The sequence below is a fragment of the Cryptococcus neoformans genome, chromosome 10 (genome assembly GCF_000149245.1).
Source record: "Cryptococcus neoformans var. grubii H99 chromosome 10, complete sequence".
Taxonomy (NCBI): Eukaryota; Fungi; Basidiomycota; class Tremellomycetes; order Tremellales; family Cryptococcaceae; genus Cryptococcus; species Cryptococcus neoformans.
The window spans coordinates 529,311-547,392 of record NC_026754.1 but is presented as its reverse complement, the minus strand read 5'-3'; the positions used below and the strand labels follow the sequence as shown (position 1 = coordinate 547,392).

The 18,082-nt window shown below is 48.2% G+C and overlaps 6 protein-coding genes and 1 non-coding gene; 3 read left to right on the top strand and 4 right to left on the bottom strand.

Annotated features, from left to right (window-relative positions):
* Positions 1-13: 13 nt before the first annotated feature.
* Positions 14-3,251, bottom strand: CNAG_04735 (extracellular elastinolytic metalloproteinase). XM_012196591.1 has 6 exons: positions 2,771-3,251; positions 1,784-2,672; positions 1,139-1,730; positions 949-1,089; positions 769-893; positions 14-706 (listed from the first exon to the last, which is right to left on the bottom strand). Exons 1-6 carry the CDS (start codon positions 3,053-3,055, stop codon positions 243-245), a joined length of 2,496 nt encoding a protein of 831 aa, XP_012051981.1. The 5' UTR covers positions 3,056-3,251; the 3' UTR covers positions 14-242.
* A 279-nt stretch (positions 3,252-3,530) lies between these two features.
* Positions 3,531-5,581, top strand: CNAG_04736 (hypothetical protein). The gene is made up of 5 exons (XM_012196783.1): positions 3,531-3,678; positions 3,766-4,270; positions 4,318-4,521; positions 4,586-4,792; positions 4,846-5,581. Exons 2-5 carry the CDS (start codon positions 3,845-3,847, stop codon positions 5,143-5,145), a joined length of 1,137 nt encoding a protein of 378 aa, XP_012052173.1. The 5' UTR covers positions 3,531-3,678; positions 3,766-3,844; the 3' UTR covers positions 5,146-5,581.
* On the bottom strand, positions 4,620-5,801 carry CNAG_12917. XR_001046209.1 has 2 exons: positions 5,061-5,801; positions 4,620-5,017 (listed from the first exon to the last, which is right to left on the bottom strand). It is a non-coding gene; the product is annotated as a hypothetical RNA (non-coding RNA).
* Positions 5,802-6,316: 515 nt separating this feature from the next.
* Positions 6,317-10,530, top strand: CNAG_04737 (hypothetical protein). XM_012196590.1 has 11 exons: positions 6,317-6,495; positions 6,667-6,904; positions 6,965-7,252; positions 7,311-8,197; positions 8,258-8,373; positions 8,485-8,747; positions 8,794-8,880; positions 8,933-9,056; positions 9,111-9,910; positions 9,970-10,135; positions 10,192-10,530. The coding sequence occupies exons 2-11, from the start codon at positions 6,690-6,692 to the stop codon at positions 10,306-10,308; spliced, it is 3,063 nt and encodes a 1,020-aa protein (XP_012051980.1). The 5' UTR covers positions 6,317-6,495; positions 6,667-6,689; the 3' UTR covers positions 10,309-10,530.
* CNAG_04738 (fimbrin) lies at positions 10,477-13,387 on the bottom strand. XM_012196784.1 has 11 exons: positions 13,216-13,387; positions 13,041-13,126; positions 12,839-12,926; positions 12,644-12,750; positions 12,481-12,589; positions 12,348-12,426; positions 11,894-12,299; positions 10,973-11,847; positions 10,860-10,919; positions 10,775-10,800; positions 10,477-10,710 (listed from the first exon to the last, which is right to left on the bottom strand). Exons 2-11 carry the CDS (start codon positions 13,115-13,117, stop codon positions 10,663-10,665), a joined length of 1,875 nt encoding a protein of 624 aa, XP_012052174.1. The 5' UTR covers positions 13,118-13,126; positions 13,216-13,387; the 3' UTR covers positions 10,477-10,662.
* Positions 13,371-14,347, top strand: CNAG_04739 (cytochrome c oxidase assembly protein COX19). XM_012196785.1 has 3 exons: positions 13,371-13,780; positions 13,849-13,960; positions 14,014-14,347. The coding sequence occupies exons 1-3, from the start codon at positions 13,699-13,701 to the stop codon at positions 14,165-14,167; spliced, it is 348 nt and encodes a 115-aa protein (XP_012052175.1). The 5' UTR covers positions 13,371-13,698; the 3' UTR covers positions 14,168-14,347.
* Positions 14,269-18,020, bottom strand: CNAG_04740 (hypothetical protein). XM_012196589.1 has 13 exons: positions 17,645-18,020; positions 17,541-17,604; positions 17,376-17,489; positions 17,272-17,324; positions 17,112-17,225; positions 16,636-17,065; positions 16,489-16,590; positions 15,760-16,451; positions 15,597-15,713; positions 15,040-15,555; positions 14,940-14,990; positions 14,796-14,889; positions 14,269-14,745 (listed from the first exon to the last, which is right to left on the bottom strand). The coding sequence occupies exons 1-13, from the start codon at positions 17,893-17,895 to the stop codon at positions 14,425-14,427; spliced, it is 2,919 nt and encodes a 972-aa protein (XP_012051979.1). The 5' UTR covers positions 17,896-18,020; the 3' UTR covers positions 14,269-14,424.
* Between the last annotated feature and the right edge of the window lie 62 nt (positions 18,021-18,082).

The window sequence follows — 18,082 nt, the reverse complement described above, 5'->3', positions numbered from 1 at the left end:
AATTACTAACTCCAAATATCGATATCCGCTTACAGCCTCTTACACGCTTCTTTTTTGCGATCGTTGCATATAGTTAAGGATTCACTTCAACAAAGATCTATTCGACTACAACATCAATCTTCAAGATGATCAATGGCAGAACATAAAAAGACCATACACATGCTATCGTACAAAATTCAAAGTACAGAACTCTAGCTTGGAACGGGGTAAGATTCTAGATCAGAATACAGCGCTTTCATCTTTCAAGCCTTTTTGGACTCGCAGACCTTCTTGGGGACCTTGAAACCGTCGCTCCTAACACCACCACCCCAGGGCGTCTGGCCAACAACGGCCGCATCCTCACCCAAACCACGTTCGGCAAAGGCCTGCCAGATCAAACAAGCATTCTCACCGCCAGTCAAGATTTGGTCGGCCTGAATGATCGCATTACGGGCATCGAAGAATGATGGCCTGCAGGGCTGAAGCTTCATGGCGTCAACGATGAGCTGAATGGCAAGAGCATTACCGTATTTCGGGACAAGAGGAAGGGGTCGACCAGCGGCATCAACCGACTCTTCGGAAGTCCTGGTGTAGTAGTCGTTGTGCTTCGAAGTATCGGTAGGAGGGAAAAGAGTGGGCCCAAAACCGTACTTTTCAACGAGGCGCTGAGACAAGACGAAGAGGAACTCGGCCCATACCTCACCAATGGCGTGGACCCCCCAGTAACCTTTAATGGATATAAGCTGTCTAAGCTGTCTGCTTGATGACATGGTTCAAAATCGTACTTACCAGGCTTGTCTAAGGTCTTGTAAGTAGAGGGATTAATCGTGAAATTGGTAGAGTACTTGTAATTCCTAATACCTCGGTTACTGTTGGCAGCCCAGGCGCCCATAGAGAAAACGTCGGTGCCGTTTCTACATGTTCACAAATTAGTTTTTCTGCAGGAACATGCGTGATTATCTAACCTACTCGAAGTTCTTATGCTCCTCAACCTGCCTGATAAGGGTGGCAATAGCATCGCCCCATCCCTCACCCATACCGCCGGCTTCACCGTATCCGAGACACCCAGAGTTGGCTGGACCACCAGTCAGACGAGTTGAGAGACCGTGGCTTGTGGCGCGTTAATACAGTGAAGTAAAAAAGTGTCAAGCAGACATACCTGTACTCGTGAATGACAATACCAGCCTCGAGGTCACCATCCCGATAAGGAGTAGCTGTGTCCCAAATGTACATCCTCATCCTAGGAGCCTGGCCATCCGGAGGAGTCAAAAAGTTGGCATTATTGTAACCACTTCCATCCTGAGCATTACAAACGACAGGGTCGCCACCCTTGCCACCAAGCCTGAAATTGTAAGCCTGGAAGTTACCGGATAACTCATCGAAGCCGAGACGGTAGAGAAGATCGTGGTACATATTCGCCGTGTAGAAGAGCTGAGTGACAACCATGTCGACATACTCCTTCGGAGCGAGGCCTTCCGGCTCTCCATATTCGTACACAAAGATGTGAGAATCATTGGTAGGTCGGTAGTTGAGCAAGAAGTTATTGCGGCCTTCCCAGTTTTCGTGCGCATAAACGTTATTACCAGCAGTAGTATTGAAAACGGTGTAGTTGTGATTCGTAGTCTCACCAGGAATGGTGACATCCCAGGGGTTAGCGGAAGTAGGGAACGAGTGCCACCCAAGAGGAGAGGCAACTGTGTCCCAAGGCTCTGTCACCACAGACAAGTTGCCGGAAACAGGGTCATTGATACCTGGCGCACAATACATTAGCACAATAGGGGTAATGCGAGATAAAGCAACTCACCCCAAGGGAAGACTTGGTAAGAGTAGGGCTGAATCTTCTTCGGGGGAATGGGCAAAGGTTTCTGCTTGCCGCCCTTCATCATCTCAATTTTATCCCTGAGTTCATCAATGTCAAAGTCACTCGCCCAGTCTACCACCCGAATGAGCTCGCCTGAGAGGACATCCACGTAAGCCTCGTACCAACTGTCCTTCATCTCAACCTCATATTTCCAGACAAGGCGAGGAGCACCCTCAGAGACCTGTGTGTACATGAGTCGCGCAGAGACATCAGATACAACGCCAGCCTTGGAAAGTGCAGCGCCAGAAATGACCTCAGTAGGAGGTTCAGCAAAGGCGGGCTTGGGCTTGAGAGTGTGGTGGGGTGTAGAGGTTAAGTCAAACGGTGAAATGTCCTCGAGATCATCAATGGGAGAGAGACGGGGAAGAAGAGAAACAAGGGCCTCCACCGGCGAGAGCATAGATTGGGTGCTGACAGCCGGCTGGTCGCACATGGCACGCAGGTGGTTTTCAATATGCCTCATGGACTTGTGAGTCTCCTTGATCTCGTGGTGGTCAACCTCACCCAGAGGCAAGGAAGAACCGAGAACAACTTGTGCTGCAGACTTGACAAGTCCCCAGATACCGGTCTCACCTTTCAGCTCAGCCAAGTGGGCCTTGTGCTCGTCAAGATGTTGGTGAAGGGTCGTGCAAACCTTTTCAGTTTCGCCCGAAGAGGAAGAATGGATGTCGGAAAGGCTAGGGACTGATCCGGGGTGGAAAGAATTACCCCATGACATGATTCGACCATCACGGTCAATGTTGAGGTTGATGTCGCCATCGGATACTTCAAGGCCATTGAGGAGTTGACGAGCGAAAATATGGGTCACGCCGGTTCGGGCATCGGTATAGCTCTGCGAATCGTTAGCGTTACGTCGTCCGCCATGCCATCCTACGAAAGGATACCACGCTAGTCCCAGTCAAAAATAGAGAACCACAGCAGAACACTTACGTCTTCTCGAATGTAGAATCCCTCGCCCTCCTGGGCACCCAACTGAGATCCGAGGAAAGTCTGAGCCACTCGTTTGACATCGATAGGCTCGTCTATGAGTCCACGTGGCTCGAAGACGTGAACAGCATCATCAAGAACCTCGAAGGAGGCATGAGAATGAGCAGGTCCAAAGGATAATGACTTGCGAGTCCTAGATGCACTATGCTTATCCTCACGATGATGGGGACGAGCAGCAGTCAGGGTGGCAAGGAAAGGAAGAAGAGCGATGAGCGCGGAGGAGCGCATGGTGGCGATACTACGGTAATGCTACAGTAGTGTATAGAAGGAAGCCGAGCTATGAGTAGTTTATGGAACAGACGTGAAAAGGCAAATGAGGGGGCGACAGAGAAGGGCAGTGTATATATAGTGCGTGTGCGTGGCGACAGATAAGGCGAGTCCGATGCAACGGTGTGCGATCCGGTTTCCGGCTCACGGCTCGAAAAGGGACGCCAATTGTTTAATGATGTAACACGTAATCATAGTAGTATATAGCTATATCAGGCAATTTGGGGGTGTACTCTAAGGGGGGGCTGAATAAGATGCCGTAATGATAAGCCAAGAAGCAGTCACGCGTTTAATGTCGCCACTTCATTTCGCATTCTTCTGTAAAAGGATCAGTTCGATTCTCCGTCTCTTGCTGTGCAGTTCGCAATATCACTTCAAAGCTGAAGAACGGGAATTAGTACAATAGTCGTTGTAGGAACACAGTATGAATCACTGCCACTCACACACAGCGTGCGATCTGGTGGCGAGGCCAGATATGCGACCGTGCCTGATTTGTTGTTGTCTTTGTTGACAGGAATTGAGCCGTGGGCCGATTGGCTGCTGCCTGTTGTGGTCATTGCGAGAATACAACACACCAAACAACAGTAAGCCAAAGGAGATCTGATTCGTTTCACCGCTATTGACTAACATAATATCATCGCGCAATCGATCTTCTACTTTCGACAACAAAGACGTAGAACTGAGATTAAAAGATAACAGCGACCTGTCATCGATCTCTTGTGCCTCATCTCTGTCATCTGCTCCGGCATCATGCCTATTGCAATCCCCTCTGCCAACTCTGATACTTCCCCAAATACTTCCATCACTACCCCCCCCACCCAAGCACCAAAACACGAAGACCTCGTCGAAACCATTCTCGATCCGGTCGACAACATCACGGCCGACTTCATTGACAGCTCTTCGCTTACCCCTACAAATGTGAAGAATGATCCTATACTATCGCCAATTGCCCAGAAACAAGTGCAGGGGACTGTTAAAAATACAGCAAAGGGAGGGTTCATGGCAAAGCCAGCTCCCAACAGCACGTACAAAGAGAATGCTGGTCCTAGGATGACCAAGACTACAGCGTTAAGACTGGGTTTGAAATGGGAGGATGTGAAGCCCAAGAGGGAGGTAACAGGGAAATCAGAGGAAGGGAAGGGGACGCCAGAGTATAAGCGAAACGGGCTGAATATTGTGAGTGAGCTAAAAGTAACCTAGACGCGTATTAACTGGCACCATAGAAAGTACCTTCCTTGGCCGCCCCTTCAGTTACTCCTCGACCAACAAGGACGTCTCAGCTCAGGACTGGGGTGCAACTAACACCACAGCGTATTAGAAAAGACTCTCAGGAGATGGCCGCTGCCAACAAATCCCGTGAAATGGAAGAGAGAGAGCGTAGAAGGAAAGATACTGCTCGGCCTACCAGTCTCGCCCCTCCGTCCATTGTGAGTAACACGGCGGCTCGGTCAGATGAAAAGAAAGAAGGAAGCTGATGCTGCAGGAATCTAGACACCAAGACAAAACAAGTCTTCCATGCTCCGTACGGGTATCAAACCTCCCCAGTCAGTCTCGAGTGTTCCTTTCGCGAGGCAATCAATGTCGCTTGCTGGACATAGCGAGAAAGTAAACGAGAAGGGAGGGGATGAAGGAGTTAAGCCTAGGCTTCCTCGAAGATCCGAAATTACGTCACTTAAAAGTTTGGGCACACCTTGTATTGTGAGCCTTGAGACCTTAATTCCTTTCCATAGATTTCTGACAGTCGTTGGCAGACACCAAGATTGAATAAAGCAGCTCTGCTCCGAACTCCTCATTCATTCTACTCTTCAACCTCACATTCGCCATCGCCATTATCTTTCAAACCCAGAGGGCATAGCCCCACTAGCTCCAAGCCGTCCAATCTAAGATCTTCTTTTGCAGCCTCAGGCGTAACCAACAGAACATCTACCCAGTCAGCCACAAGCAAAGAAGTGCCAGCTTCGCGTACTGTTGGACCAATATCTACCGAACCGAGATTGCTGAGAGCGGCGCAAGGGGCCAAAGTACCTAAAGCGATATCATCCGGAGTTTGAATTGTGGCTTTTGCCCGTTATCTTAACCTTGATTTCTTTACCTTCGAATCGAATTGTTTTCGTTTGTATGTTGTTAATATCTTTCTTTGCGTGTCTTGTGACGTAACAATCCCACAAAAAAAGAACGTCTATATAGATCATCAGCAGATGACAGCGGTGCATTCACGGCATTATTGTCATAAGCCCAAGCTCTGATTGTTAATAACGCTGATTCGAACTTCCATGTGCCACGTCGGTAATCCCTTCTACGCAGCGCCCCCTGCATAGTTCATTCCAGTCAGCTGTTGGCGCGACCATTGGCCAAAGGGAACTTTGCTTGATATTCGATTCTTTTTGATAACCGCGTCTCAAGGGGCAGATGACTTGATTAGGGTCGGTTGACAGTATATTGATCACGGTGTGAAGTCGTTTATGCAGCCTCATCATATCTCCGCGATACCGTTCAGAGATTCAAGAGGAACAAGTAAGACGTACGTAGTCGTAGAAGCAGGCTGCGATTGATCTTCAAAAGCTATACTACTACTACGTACGATCGTCGTACCCTCCGGCTTCGGTGAACGGAAGTAATTAGAACTGATGAGTGGCGATATCCCAACCATTTCGCGTACCGCCGACGCGGCACTTCCGACGTATGCCTCCGACGCAGTGACTCGAAGATATCATGAATAAATCATTTACATCTATCCAATGTGTAACAGAACATAGGATCGTGCAAAAAAGCGTACCAGATGTGATCAGATCGAGTGACTTTCGTTACTGTTGGGAAAACGGACGGGGAAGAAACCGGGATGCCTGGCAGCATCATTCAGGAGTTTATCTGTCGATCGCAACGAACCGACGCCGTCCAAGGCCCGAGCGGTGGCGGCTTACCGGATCTTCAGGGCCAACGTTATCTCCGGACGTCATAGGACGTCACTTCCCGCTCTTGGTTCCAAATCATTCCCATCCTGGTGACCTCGACCCTCGGTGTCAAGCTGGTGGCTTTAGTTGCTGGTGATCTAAATAAGCTTGCAAACCAGCGCAGAGGTCGTGCTGAGGACTTGCGGCTATGCAGCTCAATGCTGTGAGCCGATGAAGCATAAGTGCGTAATGTCAACAATATGCCCAGTGCCTAGTTTCCGAGGGGCATGATTGATGCGTTACGGGCATGCAGCTGCACTTGTAATATAAAAGTAAACCGACGTTTCGCCGTCGATAGCATTTGAATTATTACTTTTGTTAACGTCCATCACTGCATCTCTCTCATTCACCTCGCGCTCTTACTTGCCATTAACATCTGGCTTACTCAGCTAAACGCATTCATTTCCAACCTATCCGGTCAAACCGCCCTGAAAGGTTTGGTACTATAATGTACGTCGTCTCTCCGACGGTCCATGCCGATGCCCGGTGTGTGACCATCGAACAACTCCTCTATTCACGTTCTTCTCTCGCACTCGCTGTATTTATTGTATGGTATACCGATTGAGAGTGCATAAAGACCCATTCTGTTCATAATACTGACGTGACCTCTTGAATCTACAGCAAACAACAATACCGAAATTATCATGACTTCCGCGATCTTCACATTACCTCCTAACAGACGGACGTTGTCAGGATCCCCGGACTCGGACACCTCACCGTGGAGCTTGCGCTCAGAGATCGAATCCGCTTTGAAGGGAACCAATGAGCCTATTATCCCCGGCTCTCGGGAGGAGGACAAGAAATGGGCATTCAAGAGAAGTGTGCCTACTGTGGTGCTTTACGATGAGACTGGCCTTCGGTGAGTAGGCAAAACTATGCTGCTTGATTGAGAAGATATCGTTGATCCAGCGGAATGCAGACTTTACGACAAGATTACCTCTGAAGCTCCCGAATATTACCTCTTCAATGACGAGTTAAACCTTCTTAAAACTCACGGCAAAGAGATCGCTCAATGTATGGGGTTCAGTCGCTCGCATAAGAACGATCAGGGACCTTTGGATGGCACTGAATATCCCCCTGAAAAAAGATGGAAGCCTGCTCGTTGGGGCGATGAAGCCGTAGGCAGATGGAACGAGGGAGTCAATGGAGAAGAGGGTCTGGGAGGGGATTGGCAAAGAGGCTGGGATATTATAGAGCTAGGTGCTGGGTAAGTCTCCAAATCCATGTGTCCTTTAGTGTTATATTCTTACTGTTGGCTTCTCTAGTGCTCTTCGCAAGACTGCACACCTCCTCACTGCATTAACTTCTTCTCTTCCCGACCCTCCTTCCAACGCATCTACCCTTCCCCCGCCCATCACTTATCATCCTCTTGACCTCTCCTACCCTGAACTCAACCGTGTTCTCGGTGAGATGCACGAGGCAATTGGCGACAAGCTTGACGGTAAAATCGCCTGTGTTGGCTTACACGGTGATTATGAAGCTGGTTTACAGTTCATTCGCGATGGAAAGCTTGCCCAAATGCGAAAAATGTATAATAACAAGCCTGAGAGCTTTGCTGAAGAGCCTTTCGTCACCTCGACTGCTTCTTCCGTCCCCCAAGCCATCCCGACTGCTAATCAGACTTATCAAGAGGATAGTCCTACTTTGAGCCCCCTCTCCACTCATTTGGTTACACCTCGAGATGCACCTTCTCCACTGCCGGCCATGGGTGATCCTCGTATCGTCCAAGGCGGGTCCAGCCCAAGCAGCTATTCCTCTGAACCTTCCGAAGAGCACATGCCTGCCTCGAAGGAGACTAGTCATCCCCGAAGTGCTGCTCGAGAGGCTCCTGTTCCTGGCATTGGTTCCGGTCCAACTCAAGCTGACCGACCTCTGCACTTTATCTTCCTCGGCTCATCTTTGGGCAACTTTGAACGACCTTCTGCAGCGCCATTCCTTAAGTCTTTGCCTTTGCGAACTGGCGATACACTCCTCCTTGGCTTGGATGGTCGCCCGGCGTTGGGTAAAGAGGGGAGTAAGAAGGTTGAGGTTGCATACAATGATCCGGCCGGACATACTAAGAGATTCGAAGAACATGGGTGGGAAATCGTTAAACAAGAGTTGGGGGTAAAAGGAAATGCCGAGTTTGTAGGGCGCTATAACGAAGAGCTTGGTGAGTCACTGTGGGAAGAGTCGTTGATAATTGTCGATGCTGATTCTATCTTCAAAACAGGGAGACATGAGGCATACTTCCGGTCAAAGGAGCGCCAAACTATCCATCTTCCTACTTACGATCAGGACATTACTATCGAGGAGGGTGAGCTTCTTAACATAGAATGGTCGTACAAGGTAAGTCTGCTCAGCCCATGCTTCCTTTTTTTTACATCTCCTTTATCCTCGATTCGTAACAACTTATGTGTATGCGGACATGAAGCTGATGTTTGGCTTTGGGCCCTTTAGTACTCTATAAAAGAGGCAATGGACCTCTTTACTGCGGCTGATCTGCGTGTCGTCAATTCCTGGAAAGCACCCGACAGTGAATACCGCCTTTGGCTTCTTGAAAGACCTTCAGTTAGATTCATCGCTCCTCCTTCCAACGATATTGCCAGCGACAAGCTTTCTGCATTGAACATGTTCAACAGCGCCAATGGCGGCGAGTTGCTTAAGGTGAAAGGATTACCCAAATGGGAGGAGTGGATTGCCCTCTGGAAGCTTTGGGATCAGTGAGTATTTTGTTCCAAGTGGGTTTGCGTTCTGATGAAATGGCAGCATTACACTTGATATGATCCCTAAAGAGCTCTTGCATCAGAAGCCCATTGATTTGAGGCATATCTGTCTCTTTTACCTTGGTCACATGTGAGTTGCGTGTCAGATGAAATGTCTAGCGGTCAGCTGATATCCTAAATAGCCCCACCTTCCTTGACATTCATCTCACCCGTATGACCAAGGGTCGTCACACTGAGCCAGAGTATTTCAAGGACATCTTTGAGCGAGGAATTGATCCCGACGTTGACGATCCTACACTGTGTCATGTAAGCGTTCTGCCGTTTTTTCACAGATGTGTGTCATGCTTACGATCTTCTCAGGATCACTCTGAGGTACCCGCCTCTGAAGAGGATTGGCCCAATTTGACTCAAATCCTCGACTTCCGAGACCGCGTTCGTCAACGACTTCTGAGCATATATTCTGACTTGGCTTCTGGCAAGATGCCCCTCAACAGACGTGTAGGACGAGTTCTGTTCATGGGCTTTGAGCATGAAGCTATGCACGCAGAGACATTGCTTTATATGCTTGCTCAGAGCCCTCTCACTAGGGCCCCCACCACCGTAAAGAAGCCACAATGGGAGCTGTTAAAGGAAAAATGGGCTGCAGCTAAGGCTGAGAATAGGGTGCTCACTGTGAAAGGCGGTGAAATCTTGATGGGCCACAATGATGCTGAAAGGGATGACGAAAAATGTCGAACTGGCGAATCCTGGGCAGACCACGAGTTTGGATGGGACAATGAACATCCCCATGTCAGTCAGCAGGTCAAGACATTCAAGATCGACTCTCTTCCCATTAGCAACAGCGACTATCTTTCTTTTCTTTCATCCACTGGCGCCTTAAACAACCTGAAATGCGAAACGGCCCCAGCTTCTTGGGTCAACACAAGTCAGACCGGCCCCGCTGAATGGAAGATTCGTACATTTTACGGCCCTGTTGGTTTCGATGTGGGTGGCAGTTGGCCCTTGATGGCTAGCAAGCTTGAGTTAGAAGACTTTGCAAAGTGGAAGGGTGGGAGATTGCCGACCGAGGCTGAATTGAGAAAGCTGTGGGAAAGTGAAGATGGTCCAAGAGTAAATGGGGCAGTGAATAACGTCGGAGTCAAGAACTGGCATCCTGTACCGTGAGTCCACCCACAACTGCCTTTGTCATCGAAGGCATTACTAATGAGCACGCCATCAGCCCTACCAACACATACATCGACAACGCCGGAAACGTCATCCACGGTCACAATGGTGGTGTGTGGGAGTGGACCGACACGCCTTTCGACGGGTATGAGGGGTTCATCACTTCGCAGCTCTACCCAGGTTACTCTTCCGACTTCTTTGATGGGAAGCATTTCGTTGTGGTAAGCTTCTGCCAGCTTTAAATAGAAGCTGAAGCTCACCCTTATTGATAATTTAGCTTGGTGGTTCATATGCCACCATCCCCCAGATTGCTGGACGCAAGAGCTTCCGAAATTGGTACCAGTCCAACTACAAGTACGCCTTTGTAGGAGGCCGAGTAGCCTATGACGCCTAGATCTTGTTCCAGGGTCAAAACTACTATAGCGAAATACAGAACTATTGTACTCCAGAACAATGAGAAAGAAGCAAATATTAAGATCAACATTTGTAGCACAAGTATGAAACAGCTTCATGTATACACGGCCTGGAGAAGTTAAACAACCAATTATTATGAACCAGTTCATATGAATGCTTGATAACTTATTATGCATAAGTATTACCAATGAAGTGTTGTCTTATATTACTATCTGATTTGTTTGGACAAACAATTACTAAGAGAGATTTTTCGATATCTTGCATAACACAGCGGATTGACATGTTCCCCTATTTCTTTGTACATTATGCCAGTAGCTTCGGCGAATATTATTGATTATTGGTTCAAGGAAGCGCTCCAAAGTGCACCAACGAATGTAAGGATCTACCAAAGTGATTGTCAGCGCCACTCATCGATCTGTTTATGGGAGATAGAGACGGATACGCACAAGTCGAGGTCGGACGTCGACAATATCTGCAATGATATTCTGGCATTAGAAAAAAATAACACCATACACAAGATCCTCGACTTACCTTCTGGCACAAGGAAAATCAACGCGCCCATCTTACGCGCGATAGAAATGGCCAACTTGGCTACGAAAGTGCTTTAGCCACCTAATCTTTTGACTTTAATTCAACAGATTTACCATTCATCCTCTTCTCCTCCTCGTCTACGCCTTGAGTGACCAAAGAATAATCCACGATGCCCGGCTTAACACCATTCAAAAGGTCCAAGAAGAAAACAGCGTTCGAGAGACTGGGGTCTTTGAAGCTCCTCATAGTGGAAGTCTTCCCTCCCTTCTTAACCGTCTCATTGGCCCATTTGATGATGTCCTGATCAGTTACACCCTTACCGTCTTTCGAAATGCTGGCAAGGGTTTGATTGATGCTCAACCTCATCAGTTGCCACACGAGACCAAGGACCAAAGTACGAGTACCATCGACAATGTCTGAACCCTGGATACCAACAATGTGCATGCCGTTGGCCTTGGCAAGGTCGACAGAATAATTGGTATTCTCGACGGCCTTGAATCGAGAGAGCTCTTGACCTTCTCGAGGCTTGGAAACTCGACGCCAGATAACGGAACCAGGAATGACCTTGTCGAATCCTTGCAACAAGACTGTTCCGTCTTTTAGATCTTCGAACAAGTTGTAGACTCCAGGCTCGACATCCAAAGAGTTCAACCAAAGAGTGAACACTCTTGCCTCCCTCTCACCTTCCGCATCAAAGTCCTCCACAGGTGGCGGAGCCTCAGTCTCCTCAAGAGGATCAAGTCCGGGCCATGTGTTGAAAAGGTTGGCAACAAAGGCCAAGTTAAGCTTGGGGTTACCGTTAACAAGGGAGTTGGGAGTAAGGAAGCGTCGGCAGCCAATTCGATCGGCGTTCTGAAGTACCTCTTCAGCACGCTTATGAAGGTCAGAGATCTGAAGAGGGGATTTGGAGCATTGGTCGGGTTTGAGTTGGTTAAGGAGGATGGTGTAGTTTTCACCATCAGAGACATCTTTAGTGAAGTTCTCAACTCTGTGACATGTCAGTCTTTGACTTTCTCTTCTCCAAAGGATCTCACCTTCTATGCCATCCAGCAGCTTTAAGATGGTAATTGAACCATCTCAACAAGATCTGATCAGGAGGTAACCTCAAGAATTCCTCCATGGTCTCTTCATCTTCCAACAATCTGTACAACTCGGGGTGAATCTTGATGTCGATCTTGCTGAGCAAACCTCTTCTGATGATCTGCCAAATCAGACCCAAAATCAAGTGCTCCCTGCCTTCGATAAGGTCCTGGGGACCAATGTTGACTACAGAGCATCCGATACCCTTGGCGGAGGTGATAACGATGTTGTTATTTTCAGTCATTTGGAAAGCGTTGAGTGGACGGGCCTTGCCGGCTTTGACTGAGGGCTTGTTGAGAACTCGTTCATCAATAGTTTCGGGAACAGCGTCATTGATGAGTTTACAGAGGATAAGGCCGTCTAAACATGCGTTAGTCTGATCTTATTAGTGATGACCCATAAATTTACCTCGGCATTCGTCGAACAGTTGCATAGTGTCGGTGGGGATAGGAAGAAGGTGGCCAACGTCCTTATCAGCAGCAAGGACCTAATGTATGATGCATTTAGCTTTGCTTTCTGGAACGTTAGATATATTGCTTACAGTGTTAACGTGATCAGTGAAAGACCGTCTTTCATCCTCGTTAATAGTGTGCTGAGCGTTTGTGCCGGCCGTACCGCGAACGGAGATACGACCTTTGTTATGCTCCAGCCTGGCTTGACGTTAGTTTGCCATGGTATAAATCATAATACTAGTGAGGACCCACAGAGGCTGACTCTTGGCGGCCTTCAACAATGAGTGCAATTGCACCCAATCTTCCAGTTCAACTCGTCCAGAAGCGTCGATGTTGACGTTTTTGAGGGTCTCTCGAGCCTATGTACACAAGATGAGCTATATGGTTTATGGAATGGTTTCAAAAAAGCGCATAGGGCTTGCAGATGGGAAGGAAGAGACTACTTACTGAGTCATAATCCGCTTCGCCGTTCGCTTGGAGCGCAGAGATGACAGTGGCCTTGTCCAAGCTTCCCTTGTCATCCACATCGATTTGCCTAAGAATTAATTGCTCATTAGCAGAAAATAGCTGGATGGAGTCCATGGGTCATCCAAATCCAAGCACAAGGTTGAACCAGGTCGCAGAAGTGTGGGAAGACTATGACACTCACTTGAACTTGTTGATGAGGTCAAAGATCTCATCCTGCTTGAAATCGGGATACTTCTTTCCGAGTTTGATGGCTTGCATTGTTGTAAGCTGGAGGATGTGGGCCGTAGATTAGCAGAGCTAGGATCGCGAAGATGTAAAAGAAGAAGTGAACATGGAAATGGACAGGCAGAACTCACAGGAACGCTCACCTGCACCAGCGAGACAGCTCGACGGCGGCCGTCAGCGGTGCTACGTCGTCATGCGTGCGTTACGTAATTTAGTAATGTAATACGGCGAAGAGTGGATTGACTGTTGGGTGCTGTTGTATGCATCTGTTTTCCGTGCATAAAGTGTGCTGCAGCGCGAGGCAGTGTGTATGTGCGAGAGAGAACGGAAAGCAACTCTATTTGTGCTATTCCTGGTAGAATTCGACAATTCGGATTGAGCCCGAAGACACGCTGCTGCCTGCATCATCATTTCATTCGTCTTACGTTTGGTTTTCTTCAATTCGGATTCCAAGCTACTACTCTTCTTTGTTCGTCGATTTCTCAGCAACAAATTATTTCTCGGACCGCACTTGATTTGCTTGCAGCTGCACGTACTGATCCGCCTATATCGATATATCCACAAGTGAATTGTCCACAGTAACCGTCCAATAACCCGATCATCAATCCTTCGCCATGTCATTCGGAAGACCAGGTTTTTCAGATGTCTTCAAGCCTAGTCCCCCTGCTCGAGGCTCCTTCCCCTTAGATCATGACGGTAAGTATGGATTCCTTATGCCTTAAAGTCATATTGAAACAGGCTGCTGATATTTTTACTGCTCTCAGGCGAATGCAAAACCTTCATGATTTCATATCTCAAATGTATGAAGGAGAATGCCAATGACAATGGCAAATGCAGGTTATTCTCCAAACAATATCTTGAGTGCAGGATGGATAAGTGAGTGGTTATAAGGGATTATTTTGTACGGTCGGGGCTAACATGGTGTTTAGGGGTCTTATGGCTCGAGACGACATGGCAAACCTTGGTTTGGGAGATGTTGTGGATCCGTCTGTGCCCCCTCCTGCTTCAATGCAAACCACCTCTGTGTCCCCCTCCAATCCGCCCCATGTCCCTCAACCTCCTCCCTCCGAACATCGCATATAAACTCAATGGCTGCACATGTAACCTCCACAGCATCTCAACTCCAGCCGGGCGTGTTAGTGGGTAATTGTGAGGAGAGCGGCTGATACAGGATAACGACATCCCGTCCATAGAAGAAATTTCATTACCACATCTCATTAGCATATCGCTGTTAGTATTGTATGAATTCACAACTACATCAGGCCATTGCTTCCACGTGGTGACATAGTCCATACAATAATGTGTTACAATTCACTTGGACTTCACCAGAGACACTTTGACTACCAAAACCACCAGCCCTTCTTGACATCTTTCTTCCCAACTGTCCTTCTTCTCTCATCACCCTCCTTCCTCACATTCTCCCACATCTCTTTCAACCTCCCCAAGTCATCCAATAACTCAGCCCGGTGCGTTTCCTCACTTAGGTAGTAATGGAATCGATCGTAAGGCAGCTGTTCTTCGGGATCTTCCTCGGTTTTCAAGGCTTGAAGGGATGCGCACAAAATCTCTGCTTGGGACTTCAGAGTTTCGATATGGGCATGTCTGGCACGCGAAGCTTGCGCAAGTTGAGAGGCCGCAATGTAAACTGCTTTTTCTAGCGCCTGACCAACTATATCAATAAGACTCGCATATGTATGGAAAAACAGCCTACCTTGACGTCCTTGACCTTCTGGACAAGCTGGCGCTCCTTTTCTCGTAATCCCAGGACGACTGAACACATTTCCACATCTATCTGAAGATGTTGCCTGTTGGTTTTTGTCAGCGAAAATTCAACATGTATTGAAACTTTACTCACGGTGACAGCATTCGAGCACCCTTGTAATCACCCAGATCATTGAAAGAATGTCTGTACTGGCCATCAGTCTCCGTTTGTCCATATCCTTATTATGATTTACCTTCTCATCATGGATTTGACCGCTTCCTCCTCCCGTTTTCCTGTTCCATGAGGATTTTGCACTTCCCATTCCATCCCCGTCTCGTCCAGAGCCACATCTGCGCCATCACTACTACTCCTCAACATCACGGTTGATCGCCCTTTGTTCCGCCAAGCAATCGCCCTTTCAGACGCCGGTCTCGATACAGCATTACTCGTCCCTCTGCCGCCGACACTTCCTGCAATACTGTTCTTTACATGATTATACCCCAGATCCAAATCTGAACGTTCTTCCCCAGGACTCTTGCCAGGGTAGCCACTGACACGAGACCATACGTCGGACTCATTACCAGAAGGTATAATGATAGTGGGAGGACGGCCACTAGGGGCACGGCTTGGAGTTCGAGAGGTATGGGAAAGCAAATTGGGCTTGGAGGGAATGGAGAAAGGAGATGGTGCAAGTTGGGACGAAAAATGGCGGTTGGATGCCGATGGTGAAACAGATGAAGGTTCGGGGCGATCCTCACCTTCTGCGTCACTACCAGAATGTCAGTAACGAGATATTTCAAATAGACTCACGGTTCGATGACAGTCGGCACAGGTCCATGCTTCTTTCTCATCAGAGTCGTCCTTAGAGAACTGGGGCCAGGTCCACCGGTTTCCGAATCTGATGTTTCGTAGGCCGTACCTTTCCTCCTAGCCCACAATCAGTGTTTGAATCTGCAAATTACAATAGACTCACGACATAATACCCATACCTCCCCTCAGCGCCTGTCCGGCACGTTCAGAAATCTCTTTGATCGTTCCCTTCAAATCTCCCTCTTCCTCTCTCATTGTATCATCCCGACTCGTTGTCCTTTTCCGCAGCACACTTCTTTCTTTTTCTCGGATCCCGCTTCTACCCATACCGAGTGTCAGCGTCCCACGCCGTTTCCTTCGTCCTTCAACGCTATCTGCAACGCTCCCATTCCACAGCTCTGCGATACGTCTTGCGCCCATGACATCCCACTCTTTCTCCTTACTTTTTAGTATACACTTGATGTAAGCTTCAAGATGGGTTGTTATCGCGTCGGGAGGCGCAATGCTGCCAATTTCGTCGTCAGGGATGATCATTACCGTACCTGGATCTTCAAGCTCTTGTTCATCTAGACGATGACGAAGATGGTGTTCCCTCCAACGAAGCGAAGTCTCCTCTCCACCGCCCCCTTTCAGATTGGCGGACAAATTACTAGCTGTCTGGGCCACACCAGTGAGTAAACGTTGTACCCGCAGATGGTCTCCCTTGTGCAATCGATCAGAAAGATAATGTTGAGACAAAGCTCGGATAGAAGGAACGGAGAAAAATGGAGAATCCGTGCCCGATTTCATGTTTTCTTGGTAGCTAAGCCATGTTTTGAGGGTACGTCGAATACTTGAGAAGGGGTCTTTTGGAAGCTACATCGTCAGCCCGGTGATTTGCAACGCAACTTACTCGTTCAACATCTAGAGCGTCTAATTGATAATGAACGCTGGTGATGGAACTTAATAGTGAAGCTAGGGTCTTGGGGTCAATACATCCTCCAGATGTCTCTTTCTGCTTTGGATCAGTACCCGTTCTGAGAGGCATAGGAGTACGCACCTCAATCTTCAAGCTTTCTTCATGCTCCATTCCCATTTCCTTTCTCCACCTGGAGATGGCATTCTTTGTCTCGTCGCAGAATAATCCATCAACCTCCATCCCAGGGCCAATCAAACGCCCATGCATATCTTCTCCTACGTCTTGGAACATACCCCATAGTGCCAGAGCCGCTTGAATGAGTTTGACCAGTTCGATGACGAGATAAGTGAATGGGTCGGAATTTATGTCATGTCCATTTGCTACGGGTGATTGAATAGAAGACGGCGGGGAAGCATGAGGGTGTGTAGATTGTATGCCGTGAGACGAAACAGATATAGATGGTCTTCGCGTAGGGGACGCCGACGGGGAGGAATTTCTAACAAACATCGGACCAGAGTGGATGGGGACAGGAACGCGGTACAAGTCGTGGAACTTCCTCCGCAGAGCTGCTCTAGAGTGATGTCAGTATGGTACTGTGCTCTAAAGGAAATGCGTACATGGGTGGTTCCAGTCCCAGCACGGCTCGACCTCCGCATCCCAATCTTCGTAAACCTGTGTTCACAACAATGTATGATTTTGCCACTCTGAAGTCGCCTCCTGGAACAGGGTTTCTTTTTCCTCGTTAGGCACGTTCAAAATCGGGCATAGACAACGTACACATCCTGTCCGAAAGCGGAAGGACTCGTCACCAACAAAAAGCCCAACTCGGTCTATAAAGGTGGTGAGCGAGTAGTAGCCCATGACTATTGAAACTGACATACTCTACGTGGCTGTGATCTCGTCTCGGACGAAAGAAACTGAATAGCATTGGCTATCTCCTCATCGCCCTCACTCTCTGATAGTTCAGGGGAAGGCACGAGGAAATAGGCAGATATCTACGCAAAGGTCGGCAAAAGGTGTATCGCCTATCAGTGAACATGACGCACTTGATCATTAGGCTTTCCGGTATGTGTGACGATGGTATGAGCAAAGTGTGTTCTTGACAAAAACCTGTCCCGTTAGTTCCCGCCAGCGGATGTTTTAAACCCACCAGCTTCTCAAACTGTACAGCGCGTATCCTTTTAGAGTAACCTCACGCTCGACTCTCAACCTTCCTAAGATACCCATCCATTTGGTCTCAAGAACATCTTGGGTCCTGTCAGTGGGTATTAGCAAGCCACTAGAGGAAGGGCGCAGGAGATGTTGAGTGTTTGGCGAAGGAGATGGAGAGAGGCTGGGAGTAGTAGGGTTGTTGGCATGAGAAACCGATGATAGAGTTGATGGGGACAGTACGTAGGACATGGCTAGGCGCACATTGTATACTTCCTGAGAATATGTAGGTGAAATAGATAAGGAATGAGTACGATTCCCTGATCCAATCGGTATGATGCGCAAGGTGGAGGAACAAACAGCGAACAGAGTGGAGGTGCCACGGATTCGCAACAAAATGAAAAAAATAGAACGAAACTTATCAGTTCAGGAGCTACTT

What these genes read in the sequence shown, in the direction of transcription:
- CNAG_04735 (XM_012196591.1), bottom strand. Translation starts at nt 3,055, where the DNA reads ATGCGCTCCTCCGCGCTCATCGCTCTTCTTCCTTTCCTTGCCACCCTG. An exon ending in GAGGAGCATAAGAACTTCGA is followed by an intron (nt 894 to 948) that starts GTAGGTTAGATA and finishes GTGAACATGTAG; the next exon opens with AAACGGCACCGACGTTTTCT. An exon ending in CAAGACCTTAGACAAGCCTG is followed by an intron (nt 707 to 768) that starts GTAAGTACGATT and finishes TATCCATTAAAG; the next exon opens with GTTACTGGGGGGTCCACGCC.
- CNAG_04737 (XM_012196590.1), top strand. Translation starts at nt 6,690, where the DNA reads ATGACTTCCGCGATCTTCACATTACCTCCTAACAGACGGACGTTGTCA. An exon ending in TACGATGAGACTGGCCTTCG is followed by an intron (nt 6,905 to 6,964) that starts GTGAGTAGGCAA and finishes AGCGGAATGCAG; the next exon opens with ACTTTACGACAAGATTACCT. An exon ending in GCGCTATAACGAAGAGCTTG is followed by an intron (nt 8,198 to 8,257) that starts GTGAGTCACTGT and finishes TCTTCAAAACAG; the next exon opens with GGAGACATGAGGCATACTTC.
- CNAG_04736 (XM_012196783.1), top strand. Translation starts at nt 3,845, where the DNA reads ATGCCTATTGCAATCCCCTCTGCCAACTCTGATACTTCCCCAAATACT. An exon ending in AGCGAAACGGGCTGAATATT is followed by an intron (nt 4,271 to 4,317) that starts GTGAGTGAGCTA and finishes CTGGCACCATAG; the next exon opens with AAAGTACCTTCCTTGGCCGC. An exon ending in GTTTGGGCACACCTTGTATT is followed by an intron (nt 4,793 to 4,845) that starts GTGAGCCTTGAG and finishes AGTCGTTGGCAG; the next exon opens with ACACCAAGATTGAATAAAGC.
- CNAG_04740 (XM_012196589.1), bottom strand. Translation starts at nt 17,895, where the DNA reads ATGTCCTACGTACTGTCCCCATCAACTCTATCATCGGTTTCTCATGCC. An exon ending in AAGAAAGCTTGAAGATTGAG is followed by an intron (nt 16,591 to 16,635) that starts GTGCGTACTCCT and finishes GATCCAAAGCAG; the next exon opens with AAAGAGACATCTGGAGGATG. An exon ending in GTCAAATCCATGATGAGAAG is followed by an intron (nt 14,991 to 15,039) that starts GTAAATCATAAT and finishes TGGCCAGTACAG; the next exon opens with ACATTCTTTCAATGATCTGG.
- CNAG_04739 (XM_012196785.1), top strand. Translation starts at nt 13,699, where the DNA reads ATGTCATTCGGAAGACCAGGTTTTTCAGATGTCTTCAAGCCTAGTCCC. An exon ending in CTTCCCCTTAGATCATGACG is followed by an intron (nt 13,781 to 13,848) that starts GTAAGTATGGAT and finishes TACTGCTCTCAG; the next exon opens with GCGAATGCAAAACCTTCATG. An exon ending in CTTGAGTGCAGGATGGATAA is followed by an intron (nt 13,961 to 14,013) that starts GTGAGTGGTTAT and finishes CATGGTGTTTAG; the next exon opens with GGGTCTTATGGCTCGAGACG.
- CNAG_04738 (XM_012196784.1), bottom strand. Translation starts at nt 13,117, where the DNA reads ATGCAAGCCATCAAACTCGGAAAGAAGTATCCCGATTTCAAGCAGGAT. An exon ending in TCACTGATCACGTTAACACT is followed by an intron (nt 12,427 to 12,480) that starts GTAAGCAATATA and finishes ATCATACATTAG; the next exon opens with GTCCTTGCTGCTGATAAGGA. An exon ending in GATTTTCCTTGTGCCAGAAG is followed by an intron (nt 10,801 to 10,859) that starts GTAAGTCGAGGA and finishes ATATCATTGCAG; the next exon opens with ATATTGTCGACGTCCGACCT.